The 25,527-nt window shown below is 44.1% G+C and overlaps 1 protein-coding gene across 1 annotated transcript in view; it reads left to right on the top strand.

The window, feature by feature from the left end:
• Positions 1–1,059: 1,059 nt before the first annotated feature.
• LOC144797574 (uncharacterized) overlaps positions 1,060–25,527 on the top strand; it is a 510,336-nt gene continuing 485,868 nt past the window's right edge. The window contains exon 1 of the mRNA XM_078668235.1: positions 1,060–1,260. Within this exon, the coding sequence (XP_078524361.1) occupies positions 1,237–1,260 (24 nt within the window). The 5' untranslated portion in view covers positions 1,060–1,236. The remainder of the gene's footprint in view (positions 1,261–25,527) is intronic.

Here is a 25,527-nt window from a genome sequence, read left to right as displayed (position 1 = left end):
ACCGCAAGAACCAGGACTAAACGGCGGAAAAACAACACCTAGCCATCCACCATCTCTCCAGCTGATGGTTGTCACCACAAGTGCGGGATTGAGCATGACTGCAGAACAACGTCCAGTTGCAGAGCCAAGTGGAGACCGGACCCGCCGAGCACTCCTGAACTGTGCCCACGTAAACTGGTAGTCCAAGCTGTTTTTTGCCACCATAGCTATTCTGCAAGCATCCGAAGGGACTTAGCTGAAGTTTCAGTTATTGTATTTTGTGTTTCACTTTCCTCTCACAGGTTTTCGGACTTTTTCCGGGGTTTTGATTTTTCACCAAGTTTGGGAGGGATGTAGTGACGTGCAGTCAGCACACTAGTGTTTCCCAGTGTATGTCCTACACTGTGCACCCACCCACCACAGACGTCACCGGTAGGGTGACGCTACTTAAATAAAAGTGGCCGAGCACACGTGCTCTGGGCCAGTTGCACCCAGTACCTCACTGTGTCTGTGTGACCATTACTTTCCAGCATGCGGGCCTAGCGCAAGACTCTACACTCATGTTTTCCTCTTTCTGCCCAGACCCAAAAATACTAGGGCCAACCCTGAACAGATTACAAAAAGCGCACTACTAATGGTAAACATATTAATATATAGAGGTAATCATCTGCTAAAGTGTTTTTTCAAACATAACGTTGCAAAGCCATTTCCTATATATCAGAATAATATACAGGTTTATTTCAGAGCTATCCAATTCCAATCAGGAATGATTCCTCAAGTTTAGAATCATTTGTCTTTGCGTTCGGGTACATCGAATTCCGGAATTCAAGAACAGCCGACATTGGCGAGTTACTCACATACGTATAATTGGGGAGATAAATCAGTTTCTAAAAATCTGGATGTACAGGCAAAGGAGAGGATTATTGTTGCAACAGGCGCTGGGATTTTGCACATCCCATAGGAAACGACAATTTTCACGAAGCCACGATAAAGCTATGTGACGTTTTCTTGCGGTCTATATCCGCCCGAGTAGTATTTTTCTCTGTGATTCTATCCGGGTTATTTAGTAGTGTCTCTGCCGTGTCTCCTTCTGAGCAAGCGTGGATGAGTAGTATTTTCTGTTCGAGGCCAGTGCAGTGAAACCATTGGTGCTCCTGGAGGAAGCTTTGTTTCCATCACATTTTTCTGCGGTCGTCGTTTATTACTCAAAGCTGAACCATATTTACATTGGAACGTTGCCTCAAATAAAAGGGAAACATGCACGGGCATGGTTCAGACGAGGTGAGTCATGCTTTCACCAAGCCACGCATCCTCCAAAGTCTGCTTTTTTTGTTGAAAAGGGGGTGCTCCCAAACCCTGACCCACCTATACACGGGACCACACAAATCTTGCCATTTAGCATCGGACGCTCAGGATCTGCCTTTCGTCTGTTGCTTGAACTCGCAGAAAGCCCCATCATGTTTTGGTTAATTTTTCAACTGGTTCTTATGTAAAGCGCTCTGACACCTTCGGGTAAAGTTCGCGCTATATAAAATCGCATACATAAATAAATAATCAAGCAAACCGCACTTGGTGGCATGAACTGCATGCCTGAATGGTACAACCTTATGCCGCATAAAATAATCCGCGAGAACGCTTTACACCACCCTACACATCGCAGACATGTTCAACATGATGCTACGTGCTGCAGCGATTCACTGTTACACACCATAGGAGTCTGCTCCCCCACTCGACCAAGGTGCAAGCGATGCTGAGCACACATGGGGACGGGGTGAGTGAGCACGGGGGCGGGGTTCGATGCCTGACTGAAAATACAAAGTGCCTCATGTATTTACTATATCGTGAGGCAGGGCAACACAGCGAGCCTTGATGCGCTTCCTGCCTCGAAAAAAAGGGCAGGAATGTGCCCTATTTACAAGATATGGCGCGTTTCTCACCTGTGCACAAGCCAGTGCGCAAGCGCAGACACCCTTGCATAATGTTGCAAGGGTGCCTGCATTACAGGGATGGTTGTTTTTGCACCGGGAAACCTTCCTGCACAAAAGCAATAATTGATGGCAATCTCCTTTTTTCTATACTGTAGTATGCATACAAAAACGAGGAGAAATAAACGTTTTTCTCGTTTTTGCCCCACTCCTACGCCTTGGGGAGGCTTATCTGACGCATTCACAGATTTACAAAACATTGTAAATATGGGAATGTATCGGGTTCCATGGGTGTTGCGTGGGACGCCCACTGCAACACACATAAAGCGACCCTTTCACGCAGAGTAATGCACGGCCATGAAATGTCACGCAGGGTGACTTTACATGGCCTTATGAATATGGGCAAGCGCATTGCACTGCTGGTACATCAAATAAAGTGACTACTTTATGGCGTTCATACACAAACAAGCATTTGCAATGCAATAGGTCTTGCATTCATGCGAGTTTGAGCTATTGGCATTGTAAATGACAATGCCTTTTATTTATGTTTTGGGTTTTTAAACATAAATAAAAGGCATTGTCATTAACAATACTTAAACTCTTGGAAATGCGAGAACTATTGAATTGCAATAAAGGGTCCTTCGCAACCGCTTGTTAGATTGTAAATATCAGAGGAAGAGAACGTCCTGCAATGTATTCAAAGGAGTGATTAATAGTGCAGTGAAGAAGATGTTTACGTTTTGTAAATTACCCAGACACAAAGTGTGAAGTGAGTTTTACATATGATCTGAGCTATAAACACTATCAAAGCCCTCCAACACCTTTCACTCTGCGATTATACTGTCGCAGCTCAGGAAGAAGAGTGGGAGGGGTGGCTATTTCCTGCCCTTTTCGTATTTGAGTTGGCAGTGTAGCATTGCGTAATGTTATTACTATCTTTGGCCTAATAAAAACATTCCAGCTGTAGTAGGGCCCTGGCTTCACTTCCTGGTGCAGGGCGGACTATGCTTTATGGCAGGCATGGAAGGAGGGAGTGGTGAACTCGGCTGCAGCTCCGGCCTCTTATAGTGCCCCTGCTATTACTAGTGAGCGAGAGGCGCTGAGGTGGTGGTATTGGTATTGGTGGAGGTGGTATTTGTGGTGGTGGTGGTGGTGGTATTGGTACTGGTGGTGATGGTATTGGTGGTGGTATTGATGGTAGTGGTGATATTGGTGGTGGTAGTGATAGTGGTGGTGGTATTGGTGGTGGTGATATTGGCGGTGATGGTGGGATTGGTGGTGATGGTATTGGTGGTGGTGATGGTATTTGGTGGTGGTGGTATTGGTATTGCTGGTGGGGGTATTGGTGGAGGTGGTATTGGTGAAGGTGGTAATGGTGGTATTGGGGGTGGTATTGGTATTGGCAGTGGTATTGTTATTGGTGGTAATGCTGGTGGGTGTTGGTGGTGTTTTTGCTGGTGGCGGTGTTGGTGGTGATATTGGTGGTGGTGCTGGTGGATGTGGTGGTATAGGTGGTGGTGGTATTGATAGTGGTGGTATTAATGGTGGTATTGGTGGTGGTGATGGTATTGGTGGTGGTGGGATTGGTGATGGTGGTATTGGTGGTGGTATTTATAGTGGCGGTATTGGTGTTGTTGGTATTGGTGGTATTGGTTGTGGTGGTATTGATATTGGTGGTTGTGGTATTGGTGGTGGTAGAATTGGCGGTGGTATTGGTGGTGGTGGTGGTATTTGTATTGGTGGTGTTGTAGGCAGTGGTGGTATTGGTGGTGGCGATATTGGTGGTGATGGTATTGGCGTTGGCGGTATTGGTGGTGTTGCTGGTATTGGTGGTGGTGATGGTGGTATTGGTGGTTTTGGCGGTGGTATTGTATTGGCAGTGGTATTGGTGGTGGTGGTTTTGGATTGGTGGTGGTGGTACCGGTGGTTGTATTGGTGGTGGTGGTAATGGCGGCTGTTTTGGTGGTGGTAGTATTTGTGGTGGTGGTATTGGTGTTGTTGGTATTGGTGGTATTGGGTGTGGTGGTACTGGTGGTGGTATTGGTGGTGATGGCATTGGTGGTATTGTGGTGTTGGTGGTGGTGGTGCTGGTATTGGTGGTGGTGGTATTGGTGGTTTTGGCAGTGGTATTGTATTGGCAGTGGTATTGATGGTGGTGATTTTGGATTGGTGGTGATGGTACTGGTGGTGGTATTGGTCGCTGTATTGGTGGTGGTAGTAATTGTGGTGGTGGTAGTGGTGGTAGTGGTTTTGGTGGTGGTGGTATTGGCAGATGTATTGGTGGTGGTGGTATTGGTGGTGGTGCTTGGTGGTAGTGGTGGTATTAGAGGTGGTGGTATTGGCCTTAGTATTGGTATTGGTGGTGGTATTGGTGGTGGTATTGGTGTTGGTAGTGTGGGTGTTGGTGGTATTTGTGGTGGTATTGGTGGAGGTGTTGGTATTGATGGTGGTGGAATTGGTGGTTGTGGTGGTATTTGTAGTGGTGGTATTGACGGTGGTGTTGGTGGTATTGGTGATGGTGGTATTAATGGTGGTGGTATTGGTGATATTAATGGTGGTGTTATTGGTGGTATTGGTGGTGGTGGTGGTATTGGTGGTGGTGGTATTATTGGTGGTTGTATTGGTGGTGGTGGAATTGGTATTGTTGGTGGTATTGGCTTTGGCAGTGGTATTGGTAGTGGTATTGGCAGTGTTGGTATTGGTGGTGGTGGTATTGGTGGTGGTGGTATTGGTGGTGGTGGTATGGGTGGAGGTGGTGCTATTGATGGTGGTGGAATTTGTGGTGGTAGTGGTGTGGTTAATAAAACAGGCTTTTCAAAACAACCCGTCAGGTAGCTTTAGTTAAGATGACATGTAACACATATGTGCTGTTGTCTGCTTCAGCCCATTAGCACAATATTATGTGCTACCTGGAATTCACATGAATTAATTTGCTAATCATTTCAAAATCCATTTTACTTGGGGGGGGGGGGAGGGGGGGGTTTGAAACATACACAAGAAAATGCCTGGTTAAAGTGATTGAAAGCAGGCGCACCATCTTGGAATGGTTACAGGGACAGTGTCAAATGTGATTACGAATATTCTCTTCAAAGTAACTATACAAACAGTTGCTTAAGCTTATATTGTGAAACTTGCATAAAAAGAAGACCTGAATTCACAAAAGGCAACAAATCACTTAGCGCTATAGTGATAATTGTGCACCATCTTAAAGTCTGCTCTATTGGACTCAGTCAATCAACCATATGAAGGCTGTAACATACAATACAGTTCAAGCCAGAAGTGACTGAATCTGATTTGTTAGAATTAACAAGAACTCCAAATTTGAGAATCCCAAGTATAAAACATACCCCAAGTAGATTTCTCTGTTTGTTAGAACCTTACGGAAGATAGCGTACTGTGTCCACCATCTTGGAATGGTTACGCTGAAAACATCAAATATGAGTATGAATATTCAATGTAGGGTAACCATTTAACCTGTTGTCCTAGCTTATATTGTGAATAAAACACATATAATACTTGCAAAAAAGGAAGACCTGAGTACATAGAAAACAAGCATTTGCAATGCAATAGGTCTCGCATTATGAAAGTTTGAGCTATTGGTCTTGTAAATGACAATTTTTTTATTTATGTGTTGATTTTGAAAATAGCTAAATTAATAGCTTTGTCATTTTCAATGCCAATAGTTATAACTTTCGCACATGTGACGACTATAGCATTTGTAATGCAACATGTTTTGTATTTACGTGACTTAGATGTATTGATATTACAAATAGCAACGGCTTTTAATTTTTAAAAATAATTAATACTTAAATAAAAGTGATTGTAATTTATATTGGCGATAGCTTAAACTTTTGTAAATAACGTTTGTGAAGATTATGTTCAGTGTATTTTATTGTGATGAAAATCCAAGAACAGAAGTGAAATAACATCTTTTTGTGACATTTGTAATAAAGCTTGAAACATTGAGAGACCATAATTGAACCAGTTGTTGTTGAATGGTTGCACAGATTGATGCTGGGATGTCGCTGAGTGGTGCTGTGGTGGTGCTGTGGTGGTGCTGAGTGGTGCTGTGGTGGTGCTGAGTGGTGCTGTGGTGGTGCTGAGTGGTGCTGTGGAGGTGCTGAGTGGTGCTGTGGAGGTGCTGAGTGGTGCTGCTGAGTGCACTCTGCACTCTAAATCTTGAATCTGCACTCTGAATCTTGAATCTGCACTCTGCATCTTGAATCTGCACTCTGAATCTGCACTCTGAATCTTGAATCTTGAATCTGCACTCTGAATCTGCACTCTGAATCTTGAATCTGCACTCTGAATCTGCACTCTGAATCTGCTCTCTGAATCTGCACTCTGATTCTTGACTCTTGAATCTGCACTCTGAATCTGCACTCTGAATCTTGAATCTGCACTCTGAATCTGCACTCTGAATCTGCACTCTGAATCTGCACTCTGAATCTGCACTCTGAATCTGCACTCTGAATCTGCACTCACAATCTGCACTCTGAATCTGCACTCTGAATCTGCACTCTGAATCTGCATTTTGAATCTTGAATCTGCACTCTGAATCTGCACTCTGAATCTTGAATCTGCACTCTGAATCTGCACTCTGAATCTTGAATCTGCACTCTGAATCTGCACTCTGAATCTTGAATCTGCACTCTGAATCTGCACTCTGAATCTTGAATCTGCACTCTGAATCTTGAATCTGCACTCTGAATCTTGAATCTGCACTCTGAATCTGCACTCTGAATCTGCACTCTGAATCTTGAATCTGCACTCTGAATCTGCACTCTGAATCTTGACTCTGCACTCTGAATCTGCACTCTGAATCTTGAATCTGCACTCTGAATCTTGAATCTGCACTCTGAATCTTGAATCTGCACTCTGAATCTGCACTCTGAATCTTGAATCTGCACTCTGAATCTTGAATCTGCTCTCTGAATCTGCACTCTGAATCTGCACTCTGAATCTGCACTCTGAATCTGCACTCTGAATCTGCACTCTGAATCTGCACTCTGAATCTGCACTCTGAATCTGAATCTGCACTCTGCACTCTGAATCTGCACTCTGAATCTGCACTCTGCACTCTGAATCTGCACTCTGCACTCTGAATCTGCACTCTGAATCTGCACTCTGCACTCTGAATCTGCACTCACAATCTGCACTCACAATCTGCACTCACAATCTGCACACTGCACTCTGCACACTGCAATCTGCACTCTGCACTCTACATATGGTATGTTATGCTTACATACGTTCCATATATTATCCATGTATATGCCACATTTAGTTAAGAATATATGTTCTGTTTAGTTACATTACTTTGTTTGTATACCCTTTTATGCTGCTCTAAAGTTATTTCAATGGGTGAAATGCGGAGCCTGTCCCAGAGTAACAAGGCAGTGCTGGGAGGGGGGCTGCGCACCAACTGAAGTGCTTTGGTTGCACGGCCTGCGGCCGTGTGAAGTGGTTGCACGGCCTGCGGCCGTGTGAAGTGATAAGCCTTTGAAGTATGTAAAGGCTGTGTTTGCGGGGAGAGAGAGGGGAGGTGCTGGTGTGGGAGGAGTGCTGCTACGGCCTGGGGGAAGCTGGCTGGGGAAGGGGAGGAGAAATGAATGGGAACAGAGTTTATGGCCCAAAAGCGCGTGCCTGTGGCCACGTGAACTTCAAGAAAACGCCAAGGAACGAAGCCCTTAGTTTGAAGAGGATTTCGAGCACTTGAATTCTCGCTCCTCAATGCGCTTGCGCGCATTTAAGGTCACGAGACCTAAAAAACAGTAAATGATGATTATACACTATTGGGGAATCTGCAGTTTTGAACTACTTTGATCAACCATATGAAGACTGTATCAGTCAATTAATCAGTTTTGTTAAAGCGCGGCAAATCACCTGAGGGCCTCTAGATGCCAGAGTTGCTAACTGCTTTGAGGACAAAGCAATGTGAAAAACGAGGTTAAAGCAGGAGAAAGTACTAAAAAAATGGGATAAAGGAAGAAGAAAGCAGTAAAAATCAAGGCAAAAGCTGGAGAAAGCATTAAAAAACAGGGAAAACAAGGCAAGTGCAGGATAAAACACTCATAAAATGGGGGGGGGGGGCGGAGAAGGAAAAAGCAGTAGAAAACAAACAAGGGAAAAGCCTGCAAAAACAACACCTCACCAAAATCAGTGGAAAACACTCTGGGGCGGGCGGTTGTTAAGCTGTCTGTCATCCTGGTAAAAGGCAGGAAGACCTTTGCATACTACCAAGGTGGGCAGGCCATACAACAAAGCTTCCAGGTGATTTGTACATTAGAATATTTGTAGCACTTCTAAAGGAAGAAGCATGAACTCTGATCTCACCAGGTAGGGGCAAAAAAGAACCCACTCGTCACAGTCACCACAGATTGTGCTCCAATAGCTCAACGATGCATTCACCCCCACAAATCATTTCAGATTGTATTTCAATATGGAATTGCAGAGAAAACGCACTTGTTTTGCCCCATCCAGGGCACCCAGTCTGCATGTTGGGGACTGTGGGGGGAGCCTTAAGACCCCTGCATTCCCAGCTGACTCCTCACCTCCTACGGGAGCCGGCATTGCTGTTGCACACAGGGAGCTGCTGGAAATGCAGCACCATACGTGCAAGAGCAATAGTTTAATCTCTTTCCCTACCCGCAAGTCTGCCGGCAGGGAAAGAGATGAAAATCTGCTTCTAGCAAGCAAAAGCAGTTTGACAACTCCCGCTTGCTGGAAGCGGAGTGTTTGCCTTTTGTTTGTCTGGAGTTGTCATAGTGCCGGCCATGCAAAAGCAAACAGCTATGTGCCAGAGGTGGGCACACCAGGACATAGCAGGAGCCGGCCCTGGGGGGTAGCAGTCCCCAGGGCTCCTTGTGCACTTGCCAGCATCGGGAGGTGGTGGTTTCTGGGGCTGTCTATGGTCTGGGATGGGGGCCACGCAGCCCCTCCTCCTTCATTTTCAAAAAGTATTAGGCCATGGGGAGGTGGTGGTCCCTGGAGCCGGGGAGTCCATGCGTCCCCCATCTAGTTTTTAATTTAAAGCCCCTGGGATGTGGTGGTCCCCGGGGCTCGGGGTGTATGCAGGGACTCCCATCTATTTTTAAATTGAAAGCCCCGGGAGGCGGTGGTCCCCAGGATACGGGGGTCCATGCAGTCCACCCACCATAATACAAACATGAGCCCCAGGTGGTGGTGGTTCATGGGGCATAAAAAAGCCCTAGGAGGGGGGTCCTGTGCTACCACCATTTTAATAACTTAATAATGATACTACATATGTCCCCTGGACCTGGCCCACCAGGGGGCAATAGTTAAAGTGAGCGCAGAAGACTGTGCTTTAAAAATAAATTTGCAGCAATATTCGTGAATATTGCAGTGAATAAACAAATGCTTTTTTGCCCTGCCGGGGCCCCTTTGGGACCACGGAACCAAGGCCAGGGGGTTAGGGTATTCATTCCCGGACCCCCTTTTTCTTTGCACTTTTTTGTGGGACTAAAGCTGAGTCTCAAATGGCTGCCAACACTTCCTGGTTGAAGTGTTGCCAGCCAATCAGAGCTCTGCAGATCTCTGCACAAGCTCCTTATTATTCGCAAAGGCTTTGTGACCCTAGATCTACAAATGTGGATTCACACCAAATAGCAAAAAGCGTAATCTGTGAACCAAAAGCTACCTTTCTGCCAAATTCAGTGTAATTCCATCCAGTGGTTCGAGCTGCAGGCACATCTATAGATTCTGAGAATTAACATGGGAAACACACTTTTTTCGAACTCCCTTTTTCTCAGTCCACGCTTGACGGATCACCCCGAAACTGTCCATGCACAACTAGAATCACCAGGGCACTTTTTGGGGAACATTTTGTGAAGATTCTTCAAACAGTTCCAAAGAGATAAGCAAGTCAATAAATGATTTTTCTATGGAAGCATGGTCCTAACTATAAATACCTACTGGCGACCACTAGTAGTATGTATATATATTTTATTTTTTTATTTTTTTGCAGTCTTTGCTGAAGCTTCACTGAATGAAATGTGCCTACTTCCTTTAAAGTCCGTTTTGATTCATGAACATAGTGAAAATACTGGGGTACACAATAACATGTTTGCATTTTTTTTTTAAAGCTGAAATCCATAGTTTTTGAAAACCACGTAATTTGAAAAAGGACATCTTTCCAAAATATAATATGTATACATATTACTGAGATCAGCTCAATATTTTGAAATAAATACATATATCCGTAAAAATAAATCCTACATTTAGCCCAGTGACTAAGTAATCACAAGTAGTCAAAAAATTGACCATATTGTTGAGGATAGCCAAGTTGCATTATACAACAAAGAGAAAGAGATACATTTGTGTTTCTGCGTAATCGAAATTCGCGATCGGACCAATGGACCAACCTAACTCTAAGAGTGAACGTTCATCATCTGATAGTTCATGGGTAGATACAATATTGACAGTTATATTTTTCTTACCCATCATTTATTCTTCTTTGCCTGTAGTGTATTTCTCCCATGTGATATGTTGTTTTTTCTTTCTGACTCCTCCTCTTCTGGTTTTCCTTTCACATGGTCTCCTCCTCTTCTTCTTGATGGTTCTCTGCTTTGTCCCTGATTTGGCTGTAAAAACGGTATCCCTCTCGTGTTAAAAAAGGCAAGGCATTCTGATTAGAAGAGACCTCGTCTAAATCGGAGAAATTATCCGAACTGGATTCCAAGGTCGCCAACTCTTGTAGCTTCCATGCATTTGTGTGTCTGAACTCTTTTCTTGCTACATTAAATTTCCTCCCGAAGGTGAGGGCAAACAACCTTTACAACGTAACCATTACATCTCAATACACTTACAACGCAGGTATTACATCGCAAAATCCTTTACAACGCATGACACTACAATGCAGGCATTACATCGCATACCATTACAACGCATGACACTACATCACATGTCACTACAATGCAGGCATTACAACGCATAGCATTACAACGCATACCATTAGAGTTAGAATAGTAATTTTTAACCCCTACATTATCCAACACTTACCCAACTGTTGCACCCCCGGAGTTAGAATAGTAATTTGTAACCCTACACTATCCAACAGTTACCCTACTGTTGCACCCCCTGGAGTTAGAATAGTAATTTTTACCCCTATACTATCCAATACTTACCTTAAATGCATTGTATTGGTATACATTGTAATGGTATGCATTTTAAAGGTAGTATGCGATGTGTGTGGAATGCGTTGTAAAGTTAGTTTTTTAAAATGCGATGTAGTGTCATGCGATGTAATGGAATGCGTTGTAGTGGATGTTGCGATGTAAAAACTGTGTTGTAAGTGCATGCGTTGTACCCGCCTGTGGCATAATCGATCTTGTACCTGAAGAACTTCCTTTTTTTCTTGACTTTGATCTCTTCTTCATACTCACTTAACCTTAAATCCATTCCTTTGAAGGAGGTTTTAATTTTATCCTGGGAAGTATGTTTCTCCAAAACATCCTTAAGTTTTTTAACCCTACTTGTTCTAGCTCCATTGCTGCATATTTTGACAAAAGCCCTAACATATTCTTGCCTGCCATCAAAAACGACCATTCCTCCAATAATTCGAGATGGGAATTTTGAAAAGTTGGAGTAATCAAAATGCAGAATCCACATGGTACTCTTCCAACCTCTACGTAGTAATCTAGCAAAATTACTTCCCAACTGGGGTTTCTTTCCTGCTGAGACGCTCATATTGCACCAGATTCGGCAAGTGTCTATATGTTACTCTGCAAAGGTCCAAAGTACACCAATATATGAATTTGAGATTTGATTATTAGGCCCAGTGTATAATGCCACTTGGCTATTTTCTGCAATTATGGTCAGTTTTTTGACTGTATGTGATTACTTAGTCACTTGACTGAATTTAGGATTTATATTTTTGGATTTATGTATATATATATATATATATATATATATATATATATTCCATTACGCTGCCACAGTTGGAGGTGCACGCAATGACAGGCGAACTCAGCCACCACGGTTAAGTCCTTTGTTGAGGCACAACGGGACACAGCGCTGGATATTTCATTCAGCCCCAACGCGTTTCGGAGCGACTTATGCTCCTTGCTCACGGGGCAGGGATGCAGCGGCAGACGTAGGAAGAGAACAAGTCCCTGGTTCGTCCTGTTTCATAGCAGTTATTGCTGACGCCATCTTTGGACTTATGGGATTTATAGTCCTCCAACCACCATATGCCCATGTTGGGCTCTGCCTCCTGCAAGATAAAATCAAACCCTTAGTCGGGCCTCCCATCTGTGTCCGTTGAAATTAAATGCACAAAACCTGTCATTCTGCAATACGGTTTCTCAACATTTCGAATCCTGCAGTCCACAAACATTTTCGTGATGTTGCTACCTCCCCGACCTGGCTAGGCCGGTAAATATGTTCCATTACGCTGCCACAGTTGGTGGTGCACGCAATGACAGGCGAACTCAGCCGCCACGGTTAAGTCCTTTATTGAGGCACAACGGGACACAGCGCTGGATATTTCATTCAGCCCCAACGCGTTTCGGAGCTCCTTATGCTCCTTGCTCACGGGGCGGGCATGCAGCGGCAGACGTAGGAAGAGAACAAGTCCCTGGTTCGTCCTGTTTCATAGCAGTTATTGCTGACGTCCTCTTTGGACTTATGGGATTCGTAGTCCTCCAACCACCATATGCCCATGTTGGGTTCTGCCTCCTGCAAGATAAAATCAAACCCTTAGTCGGGCCTCCCATCTGTGTCCGTTGAAATTAAATGCACAAAACCTGTCATTCTGCAATACGGTTTCTCAACATTTCGAATCCTGCAGTCCACAAGCATTTTCGTGATGTTGCTACCTCCGCGACCTGGCTAGGCCGGTAAATATGTTCCATTATGCTGCCACAGTTGGAGGTGCACGCAATGACAGGCGAACTCAGCCACCACGGTTAAGTCCTTTATTGAGGCACAACGGGAAACAGCGCTGGATATTTCATTCAGCCCCAACGTGTTTCGGAGCTCCTTATGCTCCTTGCTCACGGGGCGGGCATGCAGCGGCAGACGTAGGAAGAGAACAAGTCCCTGGTTCGTCCTGTTTCATAGCAGTTATTGCTGACGTCATCTTTGGACTTATGGGATTCGTAGTCCTCCAACCACCATATGGCCCATGTTGGGCTCTGCCTCCTGCAAGATAAAATCAAACCCTTAGCCGGGCCTCCAAATCTGTGTCCGTTGAAATTAAATACACAAAACCTGTCATTCTGCAATACGGTTTCTCAACATTTCGAATTCTGCAGTCCACAAACATTTTCGTGATGTTGCTACCTCCCCGACCTGGCTAGGCCGGTAAATATGTTCCATTAAGCTGCCACAGTTGGAGGCGCACGCAATGACAGGCAAACTCAGCCACCACGGTTAAGTCCTTTATTGAGGCACAACGGGACACAGCGCTGGATATTTCATTCAGCCCCAACGCGTTTCTGAGCTCCTTATGCTCCTTGCTCATGGGGCGGGCATGCAGCGGCAGACGTAGGAAGAGAACAAGTCCCTGGTTCGTCCTGTTTCATAGCAGTTATTGCTGACGTCATCTTTGGACTTATGGGATTCGTAGTCCTCCAACCACCATATGACCCATGTTGGGCTCTGCCTCCTGCAAGATAAAATCAAACCCTTAGTTGGGCCTCCAAATCTGTGTCCGTTGAAATTAAATGCGCAAAACCTGTCATTCTGCAATACGGTTTCTCAACATTTCGAATCCTGCAGTCCACAAACATTTTCGTGATGTTGCTACTACCTCCAATCGAAGCTCATGTTAGATGTCCTTCACATCTAACATGAGCTTCGATTGGAATTCCATAGAGCATATTATCAAACCCATTATCGCCACTTTAGCAGCACGTTCCTGCCGATAAAGTGGCGATATTTTGTCACCAAGGCTTGATAATATGGCCGTCTCTCATTTCACAAATAAAGGTAACACTACAGTTTTACGAGTGCAGTGTACCTGTAACATTTCACTTGATATAGTGCTGTGTTCAAGTGGTGTCTATATGGAAGTGCCTACTGCGTTACTGACGCAAAAGTAGCATAACGGCATTGTAAATATGCCGATTTATTTCTAATGCATTGCTATGAAGGCATTGTATATGTAGGCTGCTGTGCTTACCTTGTATAAACAATGCGGCCACCTGAGTTCACCACTCGACTTGAACTCTGCTTCTATACGTCAAAGTATATTCAATATGTTGCAGACAATTCGATTGCTGTTGCTCGATATGCCGTGGTTGTTTCTGAAGGATGTTTGCTGAAGGAAACAAAAGGACATTTTGATTAGTCATCGTAAACTGAGTTGCGTGAATATATTCCGGACATTTCAGCGATTATAAAAACGATACTGCTATTGGGAAAAAAATGTAATATGTAAATTAATACATTATATAGGAGTGCGTTCGTCTAAACTATTAAGTCACATTTTTGTATGTAGTCAGCTACAACCCTTTGACTCCTTCTGATGCGTACTCAAGTGTCACTGCTCACCTTTTGTGGAAACAAGTTTCTTCATGATGTAGTCACGATCTTCAACAAAGAAGTCTCATATGTGTTGCCGAGTCTTGATACCTCTATGCCTCACGACATACTCTTGCTCCCATCATCATCATCATTATCGCAGGTTCTTCACCCGCTCAGTGCTTCGGGCACCACTAACTCAGTGACCAAAGAGGCCACTCATGTGGTAGTGGGTCCTTTGTTCGGTGTTTTGGGAGCAACTCTAAAATGGCGTACAACACGTGCGCTCCATATTTTTTATAGATAGGGTCACGAGTGTAGTGACGGATGCTCTGAATGGGTGTGGTGTGGGTGTATACCAGCCATGAGGGAGTGTGTGTGTCGATCTGACACCTAGACCTGCAACTAAGAAATCACTACAATGGAAGTTTGGGCCTTGTACTTTTGTTGTGTTTTCCTGGTAGCGTAAGAGTAGCCTTCTTTTTTCTATGTGATGTTATAGAGTCACCATGTATGTGACCTATTTTGTGACGCATTTTATTGTACAATGCGTTTGAAAAACTAGTTGTGGTAGGGTGTTTTTTAAATTAAACTGTGTACTCTGGTTACGAGTTTTTTGAGTGTAGAAGTATATATATATATTTTTTCTATTTTGTATTCTATCATAATTGTGCTGACTTTTCTGCTTTAGCGTGCAATACTAAATTATTTTATAAAATGTATAACAAAGTGTTGAAATGATGTTTGAAATTAGAATGGAAGCATGAAAGCTGCTCTCTGTGAGGAATAGCAATGCCGGCTCCCGCAGGAAGTGGGGAGCCGGCTGGGATCGTGGAGGCTTTGCGGCTGTTCCCACGGTCCGCAACGTTAGATTTGAGCCCAGGGGGATGGGGTGCTCGGGAATCCACACTGTAAGCATCTTGAAGAGAGGTCTGGATACACTACGAAGGTCTCTGTAAATGAAGTGGCAGTTTGAAAAGTGAGATTTTTTCTAAAATGGTGGACAACATGCAGTTTTGAAAAAAGAAAAGGATTGATTAGTTGTTCGAGAACATTCTGCACTAAGCTACGATGAAAGTTTCTGTGTTTTAAAAGGCTGATTTTTATTGGTTAAGAATAAGTGTTAGCAAAGAACGTTACATAAAATAAGCTGGTATATTCTCAAGGGAAGCATACTTGCTGTTTTAATTTGCAACAATGTATGATGAACTTTTCACCTGTGTGCTGAGTTAGGTGTTCCCTGAAGTGTTTCTATGGCAACTGGCAGATTGTGTAATGGAGGAAGGGTTGAAAGTTTTGTCAGTTGGAAAGGCTGCAAAAGTTCAAGCAATATAAATGTGTTTCATTTTAAATGTAATGTGGGAATAAATGTGATTTTTTTATTTATTTGTATATGTGTGTAGATTGAGTGTGTAGTTTGATCGGAAAAGTTTGCTATTTGCTATAGGACTTCCTGATCCCGTAGGACTGCTTAGGGGGATTTACAATGATGTCCAAGTTCAAAATCTTTGATGGCCTTTGTTGAGCCTTTGATGGCCTTGGGGAGCACCGTCTCCGAGGGTCGGCTCTTGTAGTGTTATAGGGTGCCTATTCATGGGAGTCTGCTGTTTTCTATGGTTGGGCGAGAGTTCTCTTTGAAGTAGGAAAGCAGATTGTTTTTCGTCTGAGAGAGCAGTATGTAAGGTAGTTTTTCTGACCAAAAGCAATTCCGGCTCCCGAATGATGCAGGGAGCCGGCTGGTACCGTGGTGGATTTGGGGCTCTACCTACGGTTTTGAACATTATATTTGAGGCTTGGCGGATAGGGTGTCCGGTGATTGTAAAAAATGAGTGATGTATGCTATTTTTTTTTCGGTATATTTATTGTGCGCGTACAGTGCGAATTTTGGAATTTGTTCCATAAGAGTACGTAAGCAAGAAAAATGAATTAAAAATAAATCTTTTACAGATATTTATCAAGTTTATGTGTTTATATCTTTGTTGCTTGTAATGAGACGTTTTTCTTTATTGGTACTTATAAGTAAGTGCTTATCCATAGTCTAAATTTGTTGAGGAGCAGTGTTTTATACAGTGCTGAACTTTTGACCTCTGTTGACAGTTGAGTTTTGCATGATCTGTTGGGGGTAGGGTGGAAAGTTATGTCAGTTGGAAAGCTTTGGAATGTTAAATCAATAGAAATGTGTGTTTTGAATTAATGTGTGCAGGATTTTAATTGGTTATTGATATGTATGTATGTGTAAAATGAGAGGAGAAAATGTTCCATTTGACGGTTCTGCTGCAAACACGGAACTAGAGAGATTCTGTACAAGAATATCCACTGTGTGAGTGGTATTCTTCTTGATCTACAAATCAATTTGAAAGGTGAGTTGATAAGTTGTATGGGAGTGTGTGCGGTGCATCTTTGTACATGAAGGAATTATGGGGTATATCAAGACAGGCGATAATATTATTGCCGCTTTATGGGTAGAATACTGCGGATAAAACGGCGATAATGTTATCGCCTGTCTTGATAATAGGCCCCTATATTCGTCCGTTGTTAAATGTTTTATAGTAGTAAATGTGTTTTGCTATAATGCATGCTGTTATGTTTTTTTGTTTAATATCAGTTTGTGCGTCTCTGTACATTAAGGGATTATGGGCCATATTATCAATAAAGGGCGATACATTATCGCCGCTTTTATCGGCAGGAAACTGCCGGTAAAGCGGTGATAATGGTCTTGATAATATGTCCTTGTGAATTGCCATAGAAACCCACGTTAATACTAGAACCTGGACTGCTATGGGAATTTACAAGGGCCTATTATCAAGCCCATTATCGCCGCTTTAGTGGCAGTTTCCTGCCGATAAAAGCGGCGATAATGTATCGCCCTTTACTGATAATATGGCACTGATGGGCATATTATCAAGGACCGGTGTTAAGATTATCAACGTTTTATGAGCAGGAAACTGCCGATAAAATGGCGAAAATGGTCTTGATAATACGCCCTTGTTAATTCCCATAGAAGCCCATGTTCTGGTGTTAACATGGGCTTCTATGGGAATTAACAAGGGTGTATTATCAAGCCCAGACGCGGCCCGTTGAGGGAGTTGCAGTGGGACAGGCGGGGTGGGGGAGGGGCAGGGTGGGGGGTGATAAACAACGGAATCTGGATGATTGTAGGTAAGTAAACAATTAAATTAATAAAACGAATTTTGGGTCATATTATCAACAACATAAGACGAAACATTATCGCCGGTTTTATCGGCAGGAAACTGCAGATAAAGCGGCGATAATGGCCTTGATAATATGCCCTTGTGAATTCCCATAGCAGCCCAGGTTAATACCCGAACCTGGGCTGCTATGGGAATTTACAAGGGCCTATTATCAAGCCCATTATCGCTGCTTTATCGGCAGTTTCCTGCCGATAAAAGCTGCGATAATGGATCGCCTTATGTTGTTGATAATATGCCCCTTTGTTCCGTGCCGCGCGCTACGAAATTCGGGGCATATTATCAAGGACCGGTGTTAAAATTATCGCTGTTTTATCGTATTCGTAGCGTATGCTGAGAATGATTAGCAGTAGAAACTATGGTGCGATTGCTCTCTCACTGTCATATCAGAGCACAGGGTGCACTATGAGAATAGTTAGAAGTGGTCACTTATTGGAGATCCGATTCAGCTGTGTGGCTTATTGTGCGATGTTAGCAGGCATCGCTTACATGATTACGGTAACTGAGCGTGTGGTTTGCTATAACAAAGTTGTGTTTACTCCTCTGTATGGGAAGCTGGATGTTTCCATCTGGCCGTCGATTCCGACCTTGAAAGAAGAGTCAACCAAATGAGCCGTATAAGAGCGCTATTGTCTCAAAAAGAGGTCGCTCTTACATCTGCTAGAGAAACATTTGTCCTTCATGTAGCAAACACCCGCACAGAAGTGTATGCTTTATTAAATACAGACGTGCCCCGGAATTTTAGGTAGTTAATTTAGACTATCTTTAATGTGTCCTCGAGTAGGAGGTTAGCTTACTTTTTTTAAGTTATAAGCATTGGCCTTGTGACTTCTGTAGAAACTATATTTGGTGTCTTGTCGGTGTTTTTTCATTCGATTTTTTCCAGCATCTTTGGTGAGTTGTGCTTAATGCTCACATTAGTTGCCGGTGTGCTTGTATTAATTTGTTTACTTAAATATGGATGCACATCTTGCAGCAGACGACAATATTTCTCGGTTGTTGCTGGTCCGAAACCGAATGCTTAGTTACTATGGAGCGCTGCCTCTCGCAACGTTGAGTGCAGCTTATGGATTATCGTTTCGATTCTCCTTTTTCACATGCTTTCAACCTGTGTTCCATTGCCTGAGCTGTGATTTCGACTGGGCCCTGGATTTGTGTCTCTGCAGTACGGTGTCTCCCAACGCGGATTATGACCAGCTGATGAGCCCCTTAGTGGTTCATGACTTTTTCTGTTGTGGCGGCGGGATTATGGCCTTAGCAGCGACACATGGAATAATGGGATGTTGGAATGTTTTTGCAGCGGCGCATGACTTCTTGGCACGCAGTTACATTGAAGATGACCCGAGTTTTCCTCCGATGGTGATAGAGGCTCCGGTCGTTGAGGAACACGTATGTTCATTCCCACTATTGAATTGGATGGCTTAAATGTTTTCAGATGAGAACAATGACTTCCTGTTGGAGGCTGTTGCTACATACTGTGCTTATACGCTGGTGGAATAAGACTGTTTGATTTTTCTACCTATTCTTTATTATTTAGTTACTGCTTTTTATCAAATATCGAATAATTTTTTTTGCAAAATTGAACTTGACTCTGCTTTTTAGGCTTGGACTCTGCGTTCGTAATTTGCCCACGTTTATATTATGTGCTTTGGTCAAGGAAATGTGTCGTGGGCTAAGCCTTGCACTCACACCGTGTTAAGTTAGCATGGGTTTATTAGAAGCTTAAACGCCATTTTTGTTTTCCTGCTCTGGTTTGTACACAACACGCACTTGCAATATTGTTTAGAGAAGGCTGAGTATTTTGCTTCATATGAGAATAATTTGATATACTACATTTGTAGACTGTCTCGCTACTTTGGTGTGTATAGTGAGAGCATGAAACATCAAGGTTATGTTGGATACTGTGTGTGTTATTCGGAATGATGTTCGCACGTTTGAGCCATAATAGATAAGCAGCTGTGGCATCTCTTATACTTGCGCGTTTAGTAATGAAGTGTGCAGGCATAATTACACACAGTTTGAGAACATTCGTATCTTGACAGTTTGTGTAGAACTCAATGTGATCCACTACTGCTGAGTAACAGAGGTATGGGTTTGCCTATGTAGTCGTATGAGATCTTCTGTAGTTATAAACTAACCTTCTAAGTAGGGAGTGTGAAATTTAGGTATATTTTAAATCTGTTTCCCTTTTGCATTATAGGATGCTTTCTCCCTTTGTATTTTATAGAATAGTAACATTGCTGACAACTTTGTTTCTGATAATATGTTTGCTTGTATTATGTAAGGTACTGGGCATGAGATTACGGTGTTAGAAATAAACATTTCAAAGTTGGAGGTGTGTTTATTAAGTGCTTGTTTTGTTTTGGAGTGCTCTTGTTATCTAAGTCGCATGTTGTGGGTTGACTAATAATTGGTGTTTTTGCTATAGGAGGAAGAACCAATGAGTCACTGATTGCTAGTCTGTTAGGGGGTTTGGGTACTTAGGTGGGGTTTGGAACACCGTAATTCACTGAGGTCGTAAGTCTTTATGCACAGTTGTGTGTAGGAGCAGAATCACTGCAACAGTAGTTACAACAAAAAGGCTCGATAAAGGGCCTTGAGTTTGAATTAAAATATGAAATTGAAGAATAATTGATAAGTGCAGCCAATAAAGGGAGCAAGTGTTCAAATTTCATAGTGCCTTCGGCCGGGGTAGTTGTTATAATAAAAAGCGTCGATAAAGGGCCTGTACTTTGAACTTGAATTAAAGAAGAATGATTGATAACCCAAGCCAAGAAAGGGAGCAAGTAGGTGTGTGTATGTGTGGATGATGTGTTGATTGAGCAGAAGATGAAGAAGGTGAAAAATAAGAAAGGCTGCAGACATGCAAACTTTGTACTTCTTTGTAAGGGAAGTGCCTGTTTAGTTTTCCTGTGTGTGTGTATATATATATATATATATATATATATATATGTATATATATATATATATATATATATATATATATATATATATATATATATATATATAAAAGAATAAAGTTTGGATTCAGATTCACGGAGTCAGCGCCTTCTTTAATCGCGAAGTATGGCATGTGAGAATATATATATATATATATATATATATATATATATATATATATATATATATATATATATATATATATATATATATATATATATATATATATATATATATATATATATATATATATATATATATATATATATATATATATATGTTTTCCAAAGTCTCCATTTTACTGGGGGCCCCCGACCCTGCAGGGCGGACTTTCTAAACAGGAACGGAGAATCCTGTGCTTAACAACATCCACCAAAAGGAAAGCCCAACTCTGACTTGCTTTTCATGCAGACTTTAATTCGTCAAGTGCTCAGCAGCCTCCACACTCATTTACATCCCAACCGGTTTCGGCATCCTAGCCTTGCTCACAGGTGAGTGCGATTTGTAATCTCCTTGTGGTCACATGGTCCATAGCAAAAACTACAGGCCCCAGCATGCACCCAAAAGTTCATATTAATGTCACAATGATCGTTTCTTCAAAGGTGCACAAATTGTTAAAATCATCAAAAGCGCAGTGCCCTTTGCTGCCTTGCACCAAAATAAATGAATGAAAATGCGGTGTCATGGAGAAAGAATCATCTTCCTCCTCTCCCTTTCTCCTTCACGTTACCAATTTGCCTCGGTAATTCCTGTGGCTGGTGCGTTACAAGAGCAGGTCATGCCCCCTCAATTTGACTGTTTTCCAAAGTCTCCATTTTACTGGGGGCCCCCGACCCTGCAGGGCGGACTTTCTAAACAGGAACGGAGAATCCTGTGCTTAACAACATCCACCAAAAGGAAAGCCCAACTCCGACTTGCTTTTCATGCAGACTTTAATTCGTCAAGTGCTCAGCAGCCTCCACACTCATTTACATCCCAACCGGTTTCGGCATCCTAGCCTTGCTCACAGGTGAGTGCGATTTGTAATCTCCTTGTGACCACAAGGAGATATATATATATATATATACATATATATATATATATATATATACACACACACAGGAAAACTAAACAGGCACTTCCCTTACAAAGAGTTGGGCTTTCCTTTTGGTGGATATATATATATATATATAGACTGAAAAAACCATAGGTTTCACATACGTTATAGTTAGGAATTAGTATTTTAAAAACCTTAGAAATTCACTGAGAAAACCATAGGTTCCACACATGTTATAGTTAGGAATTAGCATTTAAAGAACCTTAGAAATTTACTGAAAAAACCATAGGTTTCACACATGTTATAGTTAGGAATTAGCATTTAAAAAACCTTGCAAATTTACTGAAAAAAACAGAGGTTTCACACATGTTATAGTTAGCTGGACATTTCACTTACAAAACCATTGAAATTCCCCCGTTATAGTTAGTTCAGCTAACTATAACTCGTGCGCCCGCAATGCACTGCTGATGACGTCACATATTACATCACTCATGACATGGTCAGTGACATCACTCATGGCATCACTGATGACATCTCAAATGACATCAGTGATGACATCACTGATGACATCCTTGTGAAAGAGTGACAGACTTCCTCTCAGCGTAATAGCGTAATATAACCCTTGATACACACATTCAAAAATAGAAACTAAAATTTTCAAAAAATGGGCCCCAGTACACCCCCACACATAATTTTGCAATGGATCTGAGGATATGCCAAACACCCTGAAAAAGAGCACAACACTAAAGGAAAGGGAGACATAAGGTTTTTAGGGGCTCACACATTGGGGGATTGGCCACAGGGCCTGGCTGAGGTAGCTAACCCCGTGCCCACTCCACAGGCCTCTTTTGGCCCCAGAGACTCCATCGCCTGGGGCCTGGCACATTTTATAGGGGGAGGTGAACACAGGGCCCTCCTCCCTGGCTGCTTTTGGCCCTGGGGACCCCACCCTCTTGGACCCGCAATATATTACGGGGAGGTGGGCATGTGGCCTCCTCCTGGGATGTTTTGGCCCCAGGGAACCCATCACCTGGGGCCTAGTGCATTTTAAGGGGAGTGTGGCTCCCCTCGCCAAGCCTCTTTTGTCTCCGGGGACCCCGACACATTTTTTGGAGGGGGAGGTGGCATGCGGTCCCCCTACCCAAGCCTCTTTTTGGCCCCTGCGACCCTATCCCCAGGGCCAACCACAATCTTTATGTGGGAGGGGGCACACAGTCCCCCTCCCTGGCTGATTTCAGCCCTGATGACCTCACCCCCATGCCAACAAAGGGTGGGTGCCCTGGCACCCAACCAGAGCACTCACCAAACTATGGTTGAGGGCTGCAGGAGAAGCCCTGTGACTCCCGTGGCTCCAGCTGGCTTCTCATCTCCAGAGGCTGACAGTATTGCTTCCACCCACAGAGAGCTGCTAACAATGCTGCACCCTGGGGGCAGGAGCAATCTTTTCATCTGTTTTGCTGCCAACTTCGGTGAGGGTAGGGAAACAGATGAAAAGTCTGCTGTTAGTGGGCGGAAGCATTTTTCATGCTCCCTCCCAGTGGGAGAAGACTTGATGTTTGCTACTCAGGAGATTTAAAATTGCTCCGTTCCAGCAAGGGCAAACACAGGTTTTCCTGCCTGTGCCAGTGCAGGCATGGCTATAACAATTTGCTGGGGGTGAGCACCCATGGACATAGCAATGCTCCGGTCCTCTGGGATAAGATCCCCCGAGCTATTAATAGCTCAGGTAGGGGGGCTGCATGAACCCTTTCCCCTTTTTTAATGTGGCCCGCCCCAGGTGATGTGATCCCGAGTTAGAAATTGGCCCATGAGGGGGGCTGCCTGTCTCCCAGGGAATGAGGGGTCCTGGGTCTGAAATATGCACAGGAGGAGAGCTACTTGCCCCCTGGCAGTTTTTTCAAAAGGACTGGCCCGGGGGTATGGGGACCCAGGAGACGAAATTTCCAGATTAGGGGGTGGCCACGGACGCCCCACTCCCCCCTAAATATATATGTTTGTTCTTCCCGGGACCTGGCCCACCCAGGGGACTTGAAAAAAAATGCAGGAGATCGTGCTTGACTTTTTTTTTTTTTTATATATTTTTTTATTGATTATAACACAAGAAAGAAAATATACATATCAGGTGTCATTTGGTGAAATACAGTCCAGCTGGGGACAGGCAAATAAGTTGAAGAAATACACCACAATCATAGGCATCGAAAAAAGATCAATACCAGCTTAAAGCTGAAGCAAAACAATAAGATGCGAAGGACCACAAGTACATCGCAACAGCACCCGCCCACCAGGACTACAGGATATACGAATTGGACATGCGACACCCAGATATGATGGACAAAAGATCAGGAGAGTATGCCACATTTCTTGTGAAGAAAGGAAAAGGGAATAGAAAGGTCATAGAAAAAAATAAAGGAAAAAAAAAAACACAACCCCCCCACCCTACACCCCTGCCGATGGCTACGACCTAACCCCACTAGCAGCGTGCCTGTCGCCCACTAAACTACACCCCAAGGAAGGGAAAAGCTGGAGGAGGAGATATGGTACAAAACGATACGGGCTCCCAGATTCCCATCCCCCCACCAGAAGCAGACATCCCCTACCGCAGCGTTAAGCAAGTTATAGCAGATCAATAAAAATTCAATAGGGGAGCCACAAACAGAGAAAGGACCGTCCCGCCCGGCCCCCGGCACCACAGAGGCAGCACATCCCGTTTCGAACATAGCAGTTACACAATACCCAGACAATCAAAATCCCATCTGGCCCTCGCTCCCACAGACACAACTCGGCAAAGCCAAAAGAAAACATTGCAAAGTCAGCCCTGGCCCTGACGATCCATTACGCAGACCCCATCAAGTACGACCAGGCCGCTACGATTCTTCATGCGAGCCCTGACCATTCAAACCGCCATCACAACAAGAACATCCAAAGACAGAAACGGCTCAAGGTCGCCACAGAAGGAGTGATACCAGGATAAACGCTGACAAAGTTCAAAAGTCAAACCAGGTCCACTGCCCACCAACGATAAGTCAGCAAAGCGTTTTTGAGCATTCTCTGAAAGAGGCGAGGTATGAGTCCGATAGTCCGTGGAGAAGACACACTGAAGTACAGAAATAGTCACATCCATCTCGGGCGGTATCGACAGAGGGCAGAACACACAGCCAGTACTTTCGGGCTCGCTCGCCGCCATCTTAGGGTCGCAAGAAATTTCCAAGTCCGACGTCCGCACAGGGTCCTCGGTAGCAATCGGAGCTTGCTCCGCGGGTAAGGCATCTCGGCTCACGACCAGCAAAGGGTCGGAATCCGGTCTCCGGCAGATGTGATCAACCGTTAAGACCATCCTTCGGAAGGTGGCGGTGACTCGTTTGTGGAACTCCCCAATGGCGGCCATTACATTGCGCAGCGACGGTGTAGTTTCGGCCCATTCCATCGCCCCTCAGTGAGCGACCGGGCGGGTATCTGAACCCCGGAGGTCGACTTCTCCGGGGCACCAGGCAGAAACAAAGTAAATGACAACTGTGGGCGCTACCAAAGCACGATCGCAGTGCCGTCGCCGCCAACGAGGAACCAAGCCCATCAACCCCGGGAGCTCAACGGGGCGTCCGTGCAGCAGATCCCCGGTCAAAGCAGTCGATATGAAAGCCGCCGTAGTTGCAAGAGAAAGCTGCCACCAGGTCACCATCCAAAACGGAAAAGAAAGATGCCACTTCGGAAGACCGGAACCACCCACGTCCCGCGGCCGATGTTGTTCAACTCCAACCCGGCCGGGTTATAACTCGAGGCCCCGGCTGCAACTCTGAGTTAGGCCAAGAATGGCGCACGACGTATCTTCGTCATCCGAGCAGCTAGAAATTCCGGGATTGCCCCTTTAGAATCAGGCGCACTTCAGCTGCACGGGAGTCCGGTGGGAAATCAGGATGGGAGTCAGGATTCATGAGCCTCCGGCGGAGGTCGGCAGAGC

The sequence above is a fragment of the Lissotriton helveticus genome, chromosome 12 (assembly GCF_964261635.1).
Source record: "Lissotriton helveticus chromosome 12, aLisHel1.1, whole genome shotgun sequence".
NCBI lineage: Eukaryota > Metazoa > Chordata > Amphibia > Caudata > Salamandridae > Lissotriton > Lissotriton helveticus.
This window is presented reverse-complemented; position numbering and strand designations above follow the sequence as displayed.